We start from the raw sequence: 20,311 nt of genomic DNA, 5'->3' as shown, positions 1-20,311 counted from the left end.
ACGTATAAAAGTCAAAAGTAAAATTTAAATAGCAATTCATAAAAAGACAGGCAGCCAGAACAGGGAACACAGTTATTCTATAATTATTATTTATTGTTTATAATTATTTAATTATTCCACCAGTCACTTGTGATGCTGTAGTGCAGGCATTCAAATGGTAAATGGTCTGTATTTATATAGCGCTTTACTGTATGATACCCAAAGCACTTAACATTATACATCACATTCACCCATTCATATACACATTCACACACTGATGGTGGAAGCTGCCATGCAAGGCCAGACCACAACCCATCAGGAGCAATTTGGGGTTAGGTGTGTTTTGCTCAGGCACACCTGTACATGAGCTCAACAGGCCGAGGATCGAACCGAGGACGACCACTCTACCCACTGAGCCACGCCGCCCCCAAAAATCTCTAAGATAAAAAAGAGAGCCAGAGAATTATTATTTAAAATATTGTTAAAAATAGTTAAATATTTCATGATTGATTTTTACAGCCCTCAATTTTTGTATTCTAGTGTATGATACAATTACCATACAGAAGCAAAAAAGAGCAGACATGTTTTAAGGGAAGTTTGTTGACCTAAACAGCATTCGATGGCAGCAGATTTTAAGAGCTGCTACTGCTATTAGTTGTTAGCTAACTAGCATCCAATCCAAACTTGTTCTGGCCATTAGCTAACTCACTTTTGAGTTCTTATACTTAATTTTTTTATATAAACTTGATGTAAATGTCTCATAAATATGGACGGCATGGCCACATAGCATCATAAAACTAAGAGAAACAGGTAAATGCCATAGAATAGCTAGTTAGCCAATTTTATAGCATGACTAATAATGTAAATATTGTACTCACAAGGTATTCTAGTATTGAATACTGATAAGATATGCTATGTAAGTCGCAATTACTGTACAGAAATAAGGCAAATTAACTAAAATGACAATATTTTGTCATTTTAACTATGAGCTATATCTTTTTAATGTTTATTTGAAAGGTTTTGTAATATAGCCTGGAGCATCTAAATCTAAAATAACATTTGGGTGGTACACAGCAGACTGCCGACATGTTTAAGAAAGTTAAATCTAAGGCTTGCTACATGTTTTTGTTTCATTAAAATATTAAAGTTTTTTCAGATATATCTTTTTATATATTCCAGAAAGCATAGTATATAAAAACAAATTAGAAAAACAAAAATTTCCACTTCACAAATCAACTTCAGCCATATCTACCTTATGGCTCATATGAAACACAATCAAACACTTTCTTTTGGGTTAAATCTATGTAGGGCGTTATGCCACACAATAATACTGAAGTCAGTATTTGGTTTTAGGGTTAGAGGGCAAAAGCAAAAAAAAAAAAAAAAAAAAGAGTTAAAGAAAAAGAAATACATAAAAAAATGTTAGTCAGCATAGCTCTTCCGTTAATTATGAATTAAGTCTTACCAACGGTAACTTACCATGGTTTATTAAGACAGATTATGCAAGTGTGTTCATTCTTTTTAATAAACTCGGGATTTGAAATGTTCCCAGGATGCGGAACAAACAATGATTGTGTTATATTACTAACTAAATAAATTTATAATAGAAAATAGTTACTCCATAAATTATGTTTTCTAATTACTAATTTGATCCAAAGTGTAAGTACCCATTAAAAAGGAAAACAATTTTATTATTTTTATATTTTAATCCTCCTCCACCATAGCCATATGAACATTCTTAGGTGCTTTAAGTGTGATCTTATTAATGTGCTTTTTTAGCAATTAAAACTTAAAAAAATAAATAAAAAGCAAAAAAATAAAAAATAAAAAATACAGTAAAAAATAAGATAAAAAAATCCCGAAGAGTCTCACAAAGAAGTTGAAATGCCATGCATTTATTCAATTACTGTGACATATCCCTCTGAGCAACAAGTTTAATTTCATTACTATATTTTATTCACTACAAGGACCTGGCATATAACCTTCATTACATGGCATAAACACTACACAAAGTCCTACTTGTTACAGTATATTTCCAGTGATTCAAAGGGAAGTTTCATGTGCATTTAAGTACATGTACACTCTGTAACATTAAAGAAATTCCATAATGTTGTCTGAATATCAACAAAGGAAAAACAAAAGTCCTGTATGTCACTGTCTCTCAGTATTTCATTACAGTGTTTACATTACGTCTCACAACATTTCGTCTGTGCTGTGTCTCATTCCCAAGGTGTAATTAATAACATTAGAAGAGCAGGAGCGGTATTTCCACCTTGTCATAGTGCAGTTCTGAGAGCAAAACAGGAACAATGCGTACTACACAAGGTTAGCTTTCCATAATGTTTACTTCCTTCTCACAGTTAGTATTTAAGAACACAGGTTCTTGGATGAAAATGGGAGAAACAGAGGATACATTAGAGGATACAGGAATAAATATAGCTTTTAATGCATAATAATTTATACTGGTGTGTGTAGCAGTTCTCTTATAATATACTGTATGCGCAGCTTTCATTCTTCTTTTGTGTATGTTATGATAATGGCAGCAGCAGAATTAATCTCCTTACAGAAATTAAACAGTATGAAGTTGCATGTGCCCTCATGTAGTGTAACAGAGAATTTTGATGGTGAACACAATCCCATTACAGTAGTATGACGTTATTATTAGAATACAATGAGGCCCAAAGACATGAATACTGTGTTTGAAAGAGTAACAGCCTCTCACATTAATGCATACCCATTTGAAAAGGTGTGTTATGTAGCTTACACAGTGCCACTGTGAATATCCTTGCTTCCTTTCTGTGTTGATACATGATTTCAGAAACATAATAAATCAAGTAATATAGAGTGGGTGGTTGACTTCCCCATCCTCTCTCTCAAAAGTGTTGGAAACTGTCACAATTTGGAGTTGGGACCTGTGACAGTTATCGTCACTTGCATCGTGAGTGTGTCAGTCATCATGTGTGTTGTCAATGTTGTGTTGTCGTGGTGACGCAGAAGAGAAGAGATTCCACCGATGACTTGATCTGCTTGCCCTCAGTGCTTCAACCAGTTTCCTCAGCTGCCATTCTCATGACATTGTGTCAGCATGTCTAACTTCCCCCATTCATCTGTGTCGTGGTTTTTACCAGGGTGCCTCTCTCTGCTGGCCACGGTGGAGGATCCTGGACTATAGTGGCAGCCGGATGTGCATGGCAGAACTATTGGGCCGAGCAGCCAAAATATAGATGGCACTCTCTCTTAGAAAGTCGGCCCAGGTAACTGGCCTGTTGAACACAAAAAGGATTCTGAGTTATTTTGGAGAAGTCTTTAAAACTTTAAAATTGATAACTAAAATCATGATTGCAGATAATATTGTTATAACATGAAACTATATATATATATATATATATATATATATATATATATATATATATATATATAACCGTTTACTGAGACATCCAATTTATAAATGTATTAAGTGCTTTTAATATTACATAAGCAGGTACGTCTGTGGTCATTGAGACACTTCGACCACTTGATTTATACTCCAATTGTGTTCATTAGTATTAACTGAACAAAGAACGGCACAATCTTGTCAACATTTAGCCTGTCTGGTTATTACATGATAAAGCAGCGAGACAACATAATGTAAAGGCACAAATCCACGGACGGACCGAGGAATACTTTTTGCAACACAGTTGCTGCCTTCTTTGTAATTTCGTTGCAATTGTTGCAATAACAAATAAAGTTCTATTCTCCACTGTTCAACCTTGCTGCAGGGTGGCTTAGTCAGAATTACTCAATAATAGCCCAGTGAGAAGAAAACCTTTTTCTTACAGCCCTTACAGTCAAACCACTATGATCACAGTGTCATGCTGTTGGAAAGGATTTTTATTACAGAGATCAGTTAGTATAGAGGGAGAGATGCAGGCAGAACAATGTCACCAAATCTAAATCAAAACTTTTGCTCAAGATATCAGACTTACACAAATGTTATATTTCAACAATAAAGAGAAGATCTCTGTACATGGACTTTTTTTTTACTGTATATGGAAAGAAAACACAGGAGTGACCTAAAGTGTGATTCTAATCCCTTTCTCTGAAACCTGAAAATGGATAGGCAGTGATGCTTAGCATCAAATCTGGTTGAAAATAAATCCCAAGGTTTTGCTTGAAAAATAACACTATGGACATGGCTATTACATACACTGTTCATCTTTTGATAAAGACATTTAGATATCAGCCATATTCTGTCACATTCAAATTTTTAACTTTATCTTCTCCTTTGTGATGATCAAACTATATGAGCCCAATCATCTTATCATCAGAATACCCCAACCTATGATACAATACTTAATATTATAGTAAATGGGTTCTTCTTCATGCTTTTACTGTATACTTTGAAGAAATCTGCTACAGAAACGTAATATTATGTGCTTATTAGTATTTCACTTAATAAGACTCTTTTCTTTTGTAGCTTCTTTAGTAATCAGGGCTCTTTTGCATTTGCATGTTACAAAATCATGTAATGTGACATGAAGAAAAGTCTCCAAAGTCATGTTGTCCCACAGAGGTATTGCCTTCATGTTCTGATGACAACTCTAAAGTCATTAGTAAGGGCAGTTATGAGCTTAAAGCGAGCAGTTCATCGTTGTCCTTGTGGGGAGCTTCTGGGTTGCATCGTTTCACTCAAAACGAATGTTGCTGCCCAAGAAGAGCCTACAGTCTTTTTACAGAAGAGATCACCGTAGAATCACAAAGCCATGTGGGAAAAGTGTTTTGGCAACAGTGTTAGCAAGGCATTTTTAAATGTTAGTGAAGCCCTGTGAGAAAAGAGCTTTAATTGTTTCCACATATAACCACTAAATATAACAGGACCAACCTGCTTTCATCAGTCTTGCTCATATCGCTGCCAGAGCTGGCTGGACTGCTCTCACATATGGGGCCAACATGACTTATACTGTGCAGAAGAAAAGAGGGGAAAATATGTCAGGCAATTAGTAGTTGTCACAACAGCCCATGAGGAACATTACAGGTCCTTGCGCTGAAAGAAAATGAGAACAAAAAAAAGAAGGGTAAATCATTAAAAGGGGCATTTAAAGGGCAAATTCATCTGAATTATTATCACTTTATCTGAAGTAACTGGACATGATGACTCCTATTTACTGTGATAAACTGAATCTGCACATCTTTTTTAAGACTACATAGGTTTTTGGTTCATGCATTTGTGAGTTTTTGACTGTTGGTCCACAAAATAAGTCTGATAGATTAATTTCACAAAGAAGGTAGTAGAGGTTTGGATATTAGCAAATGAATAGTTTTTTGTTCGTTTGTTTGTTTGTATTTTTTTTTGTTTGTTTTTTTTTTGTTTTATTAGTTATTAAAAATTATTATTTTATTACAATCAACAAATCAGTTCAGAAATGTTCTCTGTGTTTGGGTTGACAAATTTTTAATTAAGGAAATAGCAGCCAATGCTGTAAAACATTTGCCAGATCCAATGTGACTCACAAAGTTGCTTATATTTCCCCAAATGTGGAAAAAGCCCTGTTCTAAACAGTTTTTTTTTTCTGTTTTTATTTTTCACATTGGTAGAATTTTCTTTCTTATTTTTCTGTTTTAATTTTCTATTTTATAAATGTCATTATTGGAAACTCAGCTCTTGTTGCTAATATATGTCCAGGAGTACCATCTGTATTTAGAGCTTAACCTAAGCTGATAAAAAAGGGAGTTTGTTATGGTTTTGCCCCTTAAAGAAGCACTATGGAACTTTTGTAGATTTTCTCAGTAACATACCCCCTAACAACAATTAATTCACCAACCATCTTACACTCTACTTGTCTGCCCAGTGTTGCCTCTTGCCTTATCTCTTGCTCTATCCCTTTCTCTCCTTAATTTCCACTATTCCTGTGATAATCTCCACTCAGGTTTCTTTGCTGAATCAGCCAATGTGCCCATTCAAAATGGCTGGTCTGTTGATATCCACTTACTAGCATGTGATGCGATGCATAAAGCGAAACTCTGCTGCAACATCACGCAACATCCCAGAAGCAAAAGTTGTGAAGTGTGTTTTCTCAGCCTCGTGATGCTGCTGGTAGGCAACAGCTTGAGAAATGTACATAATAAATGTCACTGTGCCATCAAACGAGTCAGGCATTTTAAAGTCAGAAAGTTACATAGTGTTACTTTAAGTACATGAATAAACCTCTTTTGGGTAAGTTTTAAGCCCAAATTGAAGAGGTTATATGACTAAATATGGTGCATGGTAATAATATTCATTTCACTAAAAACTCAGATGAATTTACTCTATGATCTAAAATATCTTTTGAACTGAGATCAAAGCTCCTCTGATGGTTTCTTGTGAAACTGCTTTTGACGGTGTTATAAATGTAACTCAGCAATCTAAGAAAGCTGAGTTTCCTGACACACTGTATATATGCACTTTTACTATTTAATGAGCATGAATGAGGCCACATTACAGGGCTGGGTGTGGACCTCATGAACAGCATGCACACTCACAACCTCCAGCCATCCACCATGTCCTCCGTTAAGTGAGGCTTTTAAACAGAAGCTCCTCTAAAGGGAACAAAAGGCTTTCTTTTGATCCCTATAATAAGACGCCAGGCTAAATCTCATCCATGTCTCCATATAACAAGACCTGAGGACATGAAGAGCTTGCACTCTGCTCATTAAACTCCATCCAGGGCTATGTGCATCTTTGATTGATTTAGGCTCAGAAAAAGTGTCAGTTTGGAGATAAGAGGCTTCCCCCTCTCTCCTTTTAAAAATCTAAATCAAGGGTTTGTCTGAGAATGCTTAAGGACTGCAGAGTGCTGGAGGCTGTTGAAGTGAGGAGGAAGAGGAGAGCCATGTAGTGCTGAGTCACACTCACCCACAATTTATAGGAGAACAGAATCCCATGAGGCTGTAGGAAATAGGTGAGAAGTATGGAATGGTATGACAGTACAAGAGGTTAAGCACTAGACAGCAACATGCATACATATTTAGACAGTGGTGGAAAGGAAAGTATAATGGCACAAATATGATGTTGTGATTTGAGATGTATATTAAAAAAACACCACCTGTTCAATAGTACAATAACAACACTGCAAAAACTTGCACCAGATTGAGTAATATTTGAAAGGTATCTCATATTTTGTCTCTCGTTTGATCTGATCTTATCAAAAAACAGCACAAAGGGGGGATCTGTTGTCAGACTGTTGCACCGGGTTGCCCAATGCTTGGTGCGTTTATGTTATTATATTCACACCTTTATTCAGTTTATTGTTAGCACACTAACAGCTCCACAGTGCCTGAATCAGTTCACTTTCACTAAATATCACATTTTCAGACAGCTTAGCGACCCAGTCTTAAAAAGGAAAAAGCTGACGAAATATGCTTTTTTAATTGTTTTTCGTCGTCTTCAAGTGTTTCTTTTAGGCATGATTTAGAAGACAAACATCAACTCATTTATTGATTTTTGCCACTGTTGCTGGCATGAGTAGTTATCATTCTGATATAGTTTTTATTCCAAGCTGGAGCAATGCCTTGGATTGCCTAGTTTTCTGTTTTAAGACTGGAAAAAAACAGTTACAGGGACATCTTCCAATGCATGGTAGACAGTCGTGCAGTTTGAGTGCCAGTATAAGGAACAGGGGGAAAAAAAAACCCTTGTGGAAATGATTGTATGAGAATGAAATAGATGCCAGAGTTGTTGATCTTGAGCAAACTTCAGGAAGTTTGAGCCAAAGTAGATCTCTGTGGGGCCATAGCTGTGCTTTGTTGATTTTGACTGCCAGAGAAGATGTTAAAAAAATAAATGTTTCCTCCAGTGCAAACACTGAAGAAGCACATAGCTTGTCTTTTATGTGGTTTCATTTTAAAATCTGCACCAAAAGTATAATTTAAGTTATTTTTTTTTTGTTTGTTTTTTTTTTTTTTTTTTGTTGTTGTCATCCATTTTAAGTTCTTTTTCATCCTCTTAATACATGACGAGCATGATGATATCCAAATTATACATCATGCAAATGATCCATATCATGGAAAAAGAATTATATTTCTGTATGCACACAATATATGTTTTGAGAAAATTAGTGACAATTATGTATATGAACTATCAATGTATCCTTTACACTCATGGTCTCTGAACACCCACCACCTGGTAAGAAAAGCCCAGTAAAGGCTTTTCTTCCCCAGGAAATTCAAGAAGGCTGGTCTCTCCTCTAAGATCCACGTGAATTTTTACAGGATCATTTTGGAGAGCATCCTCTATGAGTGTGTGACTGTGTGACGTGCCAACTACACAGCACAAAACAAGAAGGACTTGGCTTGGGTAACAGCCCGGAGGATCACTGGAGCAGCACTCCTAGACCTGGATGCTGTGTACGCTGGACGTCTACAGAGACGAGCTAACCTCATCAGCACAGACAAAACTCACCTTGGACACTGTCTGTTTGTTCCTCTTCCATCAGGGAACCACTGTCAGACAGTAAAAACATGGACTAACTGACTCCATTACACCCCCCACACCCTAACACTACCTCATGCACTCTGTTATGCATATACATACTGTTGTCAATGAATATCCCTGGATATTTATTATGTTAACTGTTTATATATATATATATATATATATATATATATATATATATATATATATATATATATATAGGCAAGAATGTGCAGGTCGACTCCATGGCAGTGAAAATGGACAGTGTCATGGTAATTTATGTCCAACAGATGAAGCATATGTTATGTGAGGAGAACAAAGCTCATTATCGGGCCTCGCCTCGCTCTCTCACTGCCTGTATTCTCTAAGCATCTCAACCTTTTTTGCCTCTGCCAGTTGCTGTCTGCATGCAGATGAGATCCCGACTCCCCAAACTCCCGCCATTAGAAGTAGCATGTGGTGTCCTTACCTCACATTGCAGGACTGAGAGTCTTTAAGCTTCTGGAACCAGGACTGCTGGGCCTGGCGGCATTCTGCTCTTGTGATCATGCCGTCGTTGTCCAGATCTAGACCGAGGAACACAGACCTCGCCTTGTCTCGTTCCTTAGCAGTCAACAGATGCACCAGTGAGTTCTGGGGAAAAAAAAGAATAAATCCAAGAAGCAGGGTTTTAGAAAGAGTGTGCTGGATTTACACTTTTATATTGATCATGTTAATTCAATTCACATTTTTGGAGGCTTTCTTCATCATTTTCAGTCGCATTGGCACTGTTTGATAAACCTTACAAGCGCTGCTTTACCCCAGAGGCACGCACGCAGTCTTTTGAAATCCAAATTTAATCCCTCAAGCAATACAAAGAACAATATCGTAAAGTGAATGAAATGAATGAATGAAACGTTATTGTCATTGCAACAGGTGCAATGAAATTTTTTTCCAGTACAAATCCATCCAAACAGGATCAGGCAGACTGAGGCAGCAGCCGCCGAGCAGCGCATCACTTCAAGTGTTTTATGCTTACAAAATCATAATAAAAATTAGCTGTCAACACTGATGAATTTCAAAGATCAGAATATTTAGTTTTATTAGATTTATTATTAGATCCAAAGTATACTTGAGCTAAATTCTGAAGGCATTAATGCTCCATGATACCCTTTTTAGCATGTAAACTTAAATTTACATTATCTGACTTCATATGAAATAGAACAACCTCACTCAATCCTAAGGTTTTATGTATCAGAACATAACAAAATCATTATGAAGTCATTGTTTAGAATAGAATAGAATAGAAATACTTTGTTAATCCCTTTGGAGAGTCCTTAGGGAAATTTGGGTACCAGCAGCAATACAACACCAACAGTAAAGCAGGACAAGCACAAGACACAATATATACATATATATATACATATGTTTTCTCTTAATGATGAGATCATTGGGCCTCATTTGCTAATATTTCCTTAAATTTGTTCTTAAGTTGTATTTGATAAGTCTTTTAACAAAAACCCTTCATCAGATTCATGAACAGGTGAATACCATTCTCTTGTAAGTTGAAAGTTGTAAGTTTTATTATTGTATTTTAATGAAGAGAACAACAGAAAACAACAAAAATGCTGATTTTGTTAGACCGGGTCACCTTTCAGCTGTTCCTAAGTGTACTCCTGGGTGTTCGTTGTAGGTAGATTTTGGTGAATGCCACAATTGTCGTAAAATGTTCGTAAGTTAAGTCCTTAAACTTAAGAACACATTTGTTTGTTAAGAACGGTTGGTGAATGAAGCCCATTGATCTGTTTTATGAAACATTTCCAGCCAAGCTTTACCTGTCAGATAGATTGCCTAACATTTGACCCTCAAATATTTTGGTTGAACGGTCATGAACTGTAACGCTTGGGTTTTGTTTAGATTTGTTGAGAATTGCATGGTTTCACTTTGATTGTGAGCTTACTGGGATGCCCATATTTGGAAAAATAAGCTAGTGATTCTCTGGCACCTCTTCCCAGATAAATTTCACTTTTACTTTTCCTTTAAAAAAAAAAAACAAGAAAAAAAGAAAAACTAATAGCTACCCTGAGCTTCATAGATCTGACCAAGAATGAGATGTCAGGTTTAATGCTTTAGAAGATGTGTCACAGGTTTTCTTTCTTTTTCTCAGGGCTGACGGCTCCTGTCCAACAGGTATGCAGTGCTGAATGGGAGAATATCCTGAAACTTGTGCTCTGCCAGTCTGGGTACACAGCATATCCTTTGATTATTCAGACTTTTATCTTCTTTCTCCAGGAAATATTCCTTTGCCACTGGATCAACTTAAAGGTGAACAAACTCATCTTCATAGCTGAAGGATTCCACATCATTGAGGAAAGAAATGTAAAAGTCCAAATTTCATAACTTCTTTGATCATTATAAATCTAAATTGATACAAAATAAGACTTCATTTCCTTCTAAAGTATGTTCATATGTTGAATAAACAAGTGCCCAAAGTGATACATAAAAACACTTCAAAGTGCTATCAGTAGCAATTCCATCTGTAGTAGATGCCATGGCTTCTCAATTAAAAAAGGTTTTACATCTTCTCTCCAGCTTGTACATTAAGAGCATCTTGTACTGCATGTATGTGCACAACAACATGCAGAGCTTCTGTGTTTTGGTTTCCTGTGTAACATGTCATATGTTAGTTGTATTGTGCCAATTTTAAAACTTAGCCAGGACCAAATTACCTTTTTATTGCATCTGGCTCTTAGTAAAGCATGTGGACTGCTGCAGACAATGCCCCAAGGAAATCTCAACAAGCCATCCCAATCTAGCACCTCTATTCATGAGTGAGGATCTTAAAATACCATGGGACAATGTAAGAAAAAAAGGTGTGTTCAAGTTGATTTACAAGCTCTAGTTTTATATGTTCATTTTTTTTCTTCAGCCAGATACTATACCTCGGTGCGTAACTTCCTCAAAACAGCCAGAGACTCAAAGTAGAGAAAGTCTGACCATTCAATTTGACCCTTCTTCTCAGGATCCAGAGCAGCAAACTGGGCCAAAACCTCCTCTTCTTGCTCATCAGTCAGGTCCTTATCAAACTGCTGCTTGGATGCAAAGTGGCGGTACTGCAGCAACTCATCTGACACCAGGCATGACTCTAGAACAGCGAGAAACAATTCATCACGTCACACAAAATTAGTCACCTAGCAGTCGTCTAGATATTATTAGCTTGTGATGAATCATCTTCAACAAAGACAAGACCACCTCCCACTTACTGTTCTGTCAAGCTGTAGGATAATACCACTACTTTAGAAACCCACTGGGCTGTGGGCAAAGTAGTATTAACATAAAATTGGAGTCATAAACTTTAATCTGATACCGTATATGCTATAGCAAATTTTAAAATAAAACAACAACAAAAAAAGGGATTTGTATTAACCTAGATATAACTAGAACTTGGTCACGCTTTGTGCATTACACATAAAAAAAAGACTATTCAAATAGATTAAATAAGACAATGAACAGGTCCAGTGGTTGGTGTGTAAACTTCAAAATCAGAACAAGAAATCATGGTGGCTCCTTTTTGAACATTTGGAGTTCATCTGTGCTAAAAGACTGATATATCTGACAACATCTGGGTAAATAGTTTTTCATTTGTGAGGGCAAAACCATTTCTGGCTATGATGGTCAGGAAATCAAATGTACTAAATAAGTATTAGGTTTTAAAAGTGTTAAATATCATTGCTATTATTGACATATAAGCTGAGGCCAAGCAAAATATGGAGTATTGGTGTATGTTTAATAATAATGGAAAAAAATGTAATTAATTTTCACTTTGTTTTAGATTTTGTTCAGAAATAAATATTGTATTTTTTGGTTGAAGGTGGAGTCAACTAGTATTGAGGAATGGTTGGACTTTATATTTGATTTTTACAATATGGAAAAAGTATTTTGCCCTCAAAACAGAAAAAGTTTTATCTGGTCAAAATTGAAATGACTAAAACCTGCAAGTTCTGAGTTCATCTGAATCCGTTTGATGTGCGATTATTTACTTTCCTTTTTGATTTTTTCCCCTTAAATATGAGATTTGTATACCAATAGAATGTAGGCTACTGGTAGACCTGTTCAAGCTATGAATATATTGAAAGAAGAGAGACAAATGATAATCTTGGGAAAGCAATGTGGACTTTTCCATATTTCCTACTTCCCACTTAGACAAAGAAAGAAATCAAAGGACGCAGTTGGAAAGTCTATAAACATATAATGAATATTTATTATGTAAAAAATTATGTTTTTTTTTTCTAATAAAAAGATTATTTAACACAATTAAAATAAATTAATACTACATTCTAAACTAAACAAAATCGAAACTAAACTATAAATCTCTTTTCTAAAATACAAAATATCACCCTAGAATTCGACATTATAAGTCTAAAGCCATACTATCATTCTAGCAAAGCTGTGATGGCAGATTGCTAATATTGCTTCATGTTTTCTTGATTTACTGTTGTACTTATACTTTATATATTGATTTAAAAGAAAAATGGGGATATAGCATCAACCAGTTTTTCAGCCAGTAGGGAGAGAAGAAGTCATTAGCAAAGGTGATGATGCTAATGCTAGCTACCTAGCTAGCAAATAGGAGCAGCTGGTATTGTTTAGTGTTCATGCTAGATGAGCTGCTGTCTTTACTGTACTATAAAAAAAAGTGCATCAATCTCGAAAAATTTTAACTAAATGTGGCAAATAACATAGCAATTATGGTCATGTTTTATGATAGCCATTTCCAGAAAGTTTTGGTCCTTTTGATTTGGCAAATTTCAAACATTATGCACTTACTAAGTGTACAACCAAAAATATCAAAAATAACCTTTACAGGTAGTCCCACTGCAGTCTCATTTACAACTAACTATGTTAGTTCAGCATATCTGCACTTTCACGTGTTAATCCATCCATCCATTTTCCATATCCATCACATTGGATATGTGTTCAAAATACAAAGCTTTAAGCAAATTAGTGTGGAACTCAGATGATAGTGGAGGAACAGGCAGCCAACCAAGATTACTAAAAATCTGAATAACCAAACTGTATTTTCTAACCTCTGTCCAGAGACTTACCTGGGATGATTTTGCACTGCTTAAATGTCTCCATTAGGCTATACATCTCTTCTTCAGTTAGAAGTAGATTCAGATTGTCCTGCACAAAAGGGTCAGATGAGATTTCTTTCTTTAGAATTAAGACATGCATTTGTCAATGACCGATGAGAAAGTATGTTCATGCTAGTCATGGATGAGTGTCCTGCATCTAGCCTTAAAACAAACTCTCAACTTTTGATGTTCTACTGACAACTTTCTTTAATAAACAATGAAAGAAAAGGAATGATCTGAGATATTAAAGTACAGATGGCCAAATCTATTTGACTAGTTTCAATATCGTGAAATCAACTATTTTCAAATTACTTAAAACAGTAAAAAAGATTGTTTAATTAAAATAAAATAAACTAATAAACAATCTTTTAATAACCAGAATTTGAAAGGAAAGTTAAAAAGTGTAAAAATATCTGTGTATTATCTTCTAACCTGGTCTAAACTTTAGCAAATCTGTGGGTGAGGTAAATTACAGGAAACAGTGAATTTCATATATTCTTTATACATTATTGATCACAAAAGTGGTATAATAAAACTTGATGGTCTCTTTGGGATTACTGGAGAAAATCAATTCTTGTGTGTTTACATAGTTATTAAACCCTTATACAATATGACAGGGTTTCATAAAAGCCAGACTATAAAGTGCACAACCGCCCACTCTTGAACAAACAGACAAAAAAGACACCTTCAACCTCAGCAAACTGCTGTGAAATGGGTTTTGTTATTAGACTAAAAGTATGCAAAGAACATATTTTAGCTACTAATGATAACAAGATATGCTAAAGTAAGTTACTGCTGTGACTCTGCTGTCATGACAATTTGATTGTGCTATGATTATGATTTACAATATGATCTATTTTGGTCCACTTATCCATCTCAGTGTTTGCATCAACAAAGTAAATTATTCATAAACGAATCCAAGAAATTATGCAATCAGTAATAATTAAAAAAAAACTTAAACAATTAGCTTTTAAATATGGCTCCATCTTCTCATGACTAGTGTCTTAGTGGCTGTCTGTACATACGGTATACTGTATACCCACTTATTATAATCTAAGATTGTGGGACTATGTGTATACTGCCACAGAAATTAAAAAGTCACACTTCATGGCTCAATTCACCTGCCTGTCCACTTTTTAAACTGAGGTATTCAGAATACAATCTCTGAACACACAAGATATCTAACCTTAAAGCAGATGACCTACAGCAGCAGAAAACCACATCAGGTGCCATTCCTATCAGCTAAGAACAGGAAACTGAGGCTATAAGTCACACACTCTCTCCACAGCTGGACAACAAAAGATTGGGAAAATGTTGCCTGGTCTGAGATGTCTCCATTTCAGCTGCAACATTTAGATGGTACGGTCAGAATCTAATAAAGAGCATGAACATGGATTCATCCTGCCTTTTAAAAATAGTTCAGGTTAGTGGGGGTTTACTGGTGTGGGGGAAATTTTCTTGCCACACTTTTGTTCCCTCAGTACCAACCGACCATGGTTTTAACACCACAGCCTTCATGATTATTGTTGCTGATCAGTTCCATCCCTTTAAGGCAACTTTGTACCCATCGTCTGGTGATTACTTCCAGCAAGTTGAGGTTTTCTAGTTCAAGTTTATTTAAAGAGCACATTTAAAAACAAGTGGCATTGGCCAAAGTGCTATACATTAGAAGTAAACATGCAACAAGAAAAAAAATAAATTAAAATTTAACTATCCCATTGAATTGAAATCTAGTGAATATAAATGTGTTTTAGGATGAGATTGAAAAACAGGAGGAGCTGGAGCATGTCTAAGGTATATTAGCATAAGAGCTGCATTTTTCATTAAACTTTACATGCTGCTGATCACCAGCTATTGGATAAGTCCAAAACCTTTGCTTTAAGTCCTAATATCTATATGTGAAATGAAATATGATTATTTTACAAAAGAAAAAGCCTGCATGCTACTGCTAAGTTTGTCTGGAATTTCAGCTTATAATTAGAATAATATTTTCTTGCAACAGTTCAGAAAATTTCCATTTATCTGTGCATGACAATCATTAACAATCAGTAGGAAAAAAATGATCACGCTGTTATCAGGAAACTGCTTCCTGTGCTTGCTCTTTGCAAGACATAATTTCTTTGCTTCAGTAATCTAAATGTTCATCAAGCGTCACCCCTAGCAACAACCAATGAATGTGAAACAATCAAAGTCCTCATTTAAAATAGATGCTTTTTTGGGACTGTTATGTCTGCAAAATAAGATTTTAATCCAGCTTAATGTTCAGAAAAACTTTAGAATTGATTGAAGAGGTAATGCAACACCTGACAGCATCGGAAAAATATGCTCTCTACAACACAAAAAACCTAGAGGAATAAGGATAAAAATAATTAAGCATTCTAATCTTGTGCTGACAGCTTGCGTAAAAAGATATTTCAGACCATAATGTTAGAAAACTGAAGGCATCAGTGGTGGGACAAGTGGTGTGAAGATGAAAAAAGAAAGGAAAAAGCTTTATATAACCCACACTTTCAAGACCGCAAGTAGAATTATTCCCATGTCAAATGGCTATGTAGCTCATGATGATGTAGTCACTAGATTATGTCTTGAGTGATGAAAAAATTGTATTGCCAAACCCTGTAATTCCTCTCATCTGTGTCTTTTCAGATGCTTTTCCCTCACTGTCCTGTAAAGCTGCTGACTTTAACATTTTTTTCCTAGGTGTAGCACAAACAGATTAGAAAAAAAATTCTGATAAGCCTGTAAACTAGTTTCTTGTGAAATCTATCCAGGAAAAAATGTTTTCTAGAGAGTTGGTGGTGATGAATGAGAGCTAAAAGGTGAGGGATGAACATGAGCTTCATCTTGCAAATCCAAACATGAATCCAAATGATTTCATACTTTGCAGCATTATTTGCGTTTTCTTCCCATTCTTTTAAGAGCTTTCCACCGTGTTGGGGAAGCAATATCATATCAGTCACTGCAGTGTTAAAGCATATCTGTCTGAAATGAGCTGATTGCAGCTTGCAACTGTGTGTGTGTGTGTGTGTGTTAACCTAAACAGCAAAGATAACATAACGTAATTTCCATTTCTTAGCTATTTCTGAATTAGAAAGCAGTTTGATTGAAAATAGTAAGAATTTGTTTCTGTAGATTCAGTAAGATTTTCAGAAGCATGTTTAAAAAAATAAAAACTCTGTTTTTCTGAATTAACAAGATTAAAAAAAATAATCACTGGTGTGTTTTATGAGAAAATGTGTCCTACTTGTCAGCTTTTTCAAAATGATCTTAGTAACATTTTCAAGGTTTAACTTTATTGGCATCTGTGAGACAGGATATTCTAACCCCCTGAGGTCTGAATGTAGCACACATTCACTATAACAGCATTCTGATCAGCTTAATGCACAACATTTAACTTGCTCCTGAGTTGCATTAATTTTTCACCAAGATCTTGTATTGATAATGGAAAAACCGGATGACTGACACGGATCAGCGACTCTGGTCCTCGAGAACCGCTGTTTGCCTGCAGCAGCATATCTGATTAAAATAAAATTGTTCTGTAATAGCTTGCTGTCTAGTTCTGCAGAAGTCTGTCAATGAATCATTAATTTGAATCAGGTGTGTTGCAGCTGGAAAACATCCAATACCTGCACTGGTCCTTGGGGGCCGGAGTTATCCCTGGAGTAAAGTCTGCTCTCGCTTGTTCTCCCATCTCAGCTGCACTCCACAGGGATCCAGTAGCCTATTTTCAGCAATCTCCTGAATGTCTCCTGTGTCACTATGTAGCCTGAATGCACTGACCAACTGATCCTGGAGAAACCACAGACCCTGACTGGAACTTTGAGACGAGAAAATCTCCCAATGTGTCGAATGAAACATGACAACTTGAACAAAACAGCCTGTTAATGCTGACAAGCAAAGAACATTATCTTGAAAATAAAAGGGCTGTTTTATTATTATTATTAACACTGAAGTTTCTATGATATATCAAGTAAGAAATTTCCTTTCACCCACTTAACTTAAGGATTTCCAGACTCTTAAACACTCAGCAAATTAAAACTTTGTTATTGATACGATCTGAAGATTGAAATGATTGATTTTTATTTTCTTTAGTGCAGTGATTAAATTACAGTCGTCACAATTTCTAATTTTCAGCTCATGATTACTGGAAAGAATGAAGAAGGGAAATTTTATTTATATACCTTTAACTGATTAAAAATGAAAGTGCTTTACAATTGATATACATAATACATAAAAGACTATAAAAACACGAGAAAACATTAATACATATTGTCATAAAAACCCTTGTTTAACTAAAAGCCTGCTTAAACAAAAGATTGCTTTATCGTAAACAAAAGCATTCATGATGACAATATTATTGTGATATTAGAAACCTGAAAAAACACATTGCTATTAGACTAAATTAGCTTTAAATTAGCTGCCTAGTTACTTTTGCCTTTTCAGTTATAGTCTGTATAGGAGGTAGAAAACTTTAAAAATGGGGGGAAAAATCAAATCACATTATTATATGGGTCTTATTAACACAGATTTGATATTCTGTTCATTCAATATCATTATTATTGGCAACATTAGCATATCATGATACCCAGGCTGAGTTCATATTTGCAGCATCGTCATTACTAACAATATTTTTGCATTATTGCACATATACTGACCGTGCTCCATTTCAATTGACACACTTAGAACAAAGATGTATCCTCCAGAGGAAACAATTTAACATCAAAAGAAAATGGAAAAATTGAGAAAATACTTTATTAACCCTGGAGGAAAATTAAGCTTTACAGAGTAAAAATTATCATTTAAATAGACCCTTTTTCACAGCAGACATTATGACATCTGCATAGCTGTAGTAATGATGACTGCATTACAGATCGGAAAGGTCCTGCAGTTGTTTCATTGTCAAAAGTTTCCTGGGTCACTAAACAGGAACTCAGCTATGATTAGTGCCAGTCATTACACCCATGCTTTTCATGCTGTCTACTGTGAGAAATGTCTTTATGAGGAAGCGGGCTCCTGCTAAATTTACCTTTGGGCCATGATGATAAATGATGCGTTCTACTTAAAGTCAAAAAATGGAATTTACAAATCATCTAGACTGCTAGGGCTTATTAGTGAGATATCTCCTAAAAGTGTAAATAGAATCCACTGCTCGCTTGTGTGCAGAACATCCACAAATGCAGTCTTAAAACTTAATCAACCATACCTGCTCTTACTTCATAATCATAATTTTTTTTCTTTTTGTTCCAAGAAAGAAAGAAGACATATTAAATGTGTGTTAAGCTCTATAAATGCCTTTCTTAACTCTGTGTTATGATCATATTGTGCCTCAATCCTTCACAAACTGCAAGCATCCAAATGAAAAGTCAGCTGCATGAACCCTGCCTCCATCTTACTAGTTGGGAAACAGCCTTGCTGTGGTCTACTTTGAAGGCTGGCTGTAAATCCACTTTCAAGAGAACTTAGTCCATCTGCCCACAGCAGCCTCTTTAGCATGCATGAAATGTCAGAACTGACCAAGGTGTGGGGTGGTGAGGTTGGGCTGCCAAAAGTAGCAGGTCTCTGTAGCTAAGAGGACCAGAGTTCACAGTCAGACAAATTTTTCTCCCCCCCTCAATGAATTGTTTCCCTCCTCATGCCTTCTTAACACAACAAAAGAGCCAAAGAAAGACCACTTTAGCATCCCACCCCCCCTCCTGCTGAACAGTTTTGGAAATTATTTAGCACACAAGCAATGCCCGTACCCCCATTTTCAATAGCCCAACAGAAAAAAAATAAATAAATAAACTCTTCAGCTGTTACTGCCCAGCTAACAACAGATTGCATCAGCCACTCAAAGGGTGAAGATCACTGGAGAGTTGTGGGTTTTGCCATTTGCCTTCAGTTCCAGATAAGTTGTTGTGTTCAAATATTGCCTCAGCTTATTTGGATTCTAGCTGAAATATATTTATAATGACAGCATGACATTGGTAAACTATGTCTCACATTTGTGCAGTCCAGTAACTAGAGATTCCTCTCTTTTTCAAACAGGCAGGATATTTAAGGAATTGACAGCTTTGTTTCTCATTCATTTTAAATGAGGCGACTTTGCTGACCTACAGTGCCGATACTTCTAGTTCATCCACAAGGCAGAGAACTGTATGCTAACCTGATCCTTGCCTCATAACCAACTATCCTTGGTCCACCAAAGATTTTATCTAAAAAAATTCTAATCTGAAATATAATCTCTAAATCAGGTGTCGTTTTAACTGTAACTTACATCACAACTGACAGCAGATTGAAAAGCCGTTGCAGTGTGAAATTAAGGCAGTGTTGCTTATCTCAGTAAAGATAATGACAGCTGGCAACTTACTCAGCTGTAGCTCATTATTGTCACAACTCATATCGCTTCAAGGAAACAGATGTCTTTAATAACATTGAACTCTGCCTAGATTTTCCAGCTGTGACAAATTGAAATACGGAGCTAGTCCAGGCTAGTGTGCCTCTAGAGAGAGAGTGGCGACATCTCCGTTCACTGCAATGGTTCAGTTTTTTCACAGCAATGGCGGCGTATGGAGCCCCTCAAAAGTTCCCGGAAGTTAGCAAAAGCTAAGCGACGGTCAATGTATTTCAATGGAGCAGATTGTCGGAGCTACACTTCTTCAAGGTAAGATGTTTTAATAGTCATATTTCCATATCAGTTGTGCATCGAAATCAACTTGACAGGAGTAAATAAATATGTTGACGGATTGTCACCGTCTAGATTAATATATTTAGAGATTATAAACCGATAAAAGTTTATGCTAGCACACTG

At 35.8% G+C, this 20,311-nt stretch overlaps 1 protein-coding gene across 2 annotated transcripts in view; it reads right to left on the bottom strand.

The window, feature by feature from the left end:
* Positions 1-1,858: 1,858 nt before the first annotated feature.
* The window catches only part of phf24 (PHD finger protein 24), a 43,031-nt gene continuing 24,578 nt past the window's right edge, over positions 1,859-20,311 (bottom strand). For both annotated transcript variants that reach the window (XM_041969255.1, XM_041969256.1), the window contains exons 4-8: positions 13,492-13,570; positions 11,329-11,531; positions 8,877-9,040; positions 4,841-4,918; positions 1,859-3,242 (exon numbers count right to left, since the gene is read on the bottom strand). In XM_041969255.1, coding sequence (XP_041825189.1) covers positions 3,146-3,242; positions 4,841-4,918; positions 8,877-9,040; positions 11,329-11,531; positions 13,492-13,570 — 621 coding nt within the window. In that variant the 3' untranslated portion in view covers positions 1,859-3,145. The remainder of the gene's footprint in view (positions 3,243-4,840; positions 4,919-8,876; positions 9,041-11,328; positions 11,532-13,491; positions 13,571-20,311) is intronic.

Source organism: Melanotaenia boesemani, chromosome 19 (assembly GCF_017639745.1).
Source record: "Melanotaenia boesemani isolate fMelBoe1 chromosome 19, fMelBoe1.pri, whole genome shotgun sequence".
In the NCBI taxonomy this organism is placed as follows: domain Eukaryota; kingdom Metazoa; phylum Chordata; class Actinopteri; order Atheriniformes; family Melanotaeniidae; genus Melanotaenia; species Melanotaenia boesemani.
The sequence above is the reverse complement of the archived record's forward strand: the minus strand, read 5'-3'. Positions and strand labels throughout refer to the sequence as shown.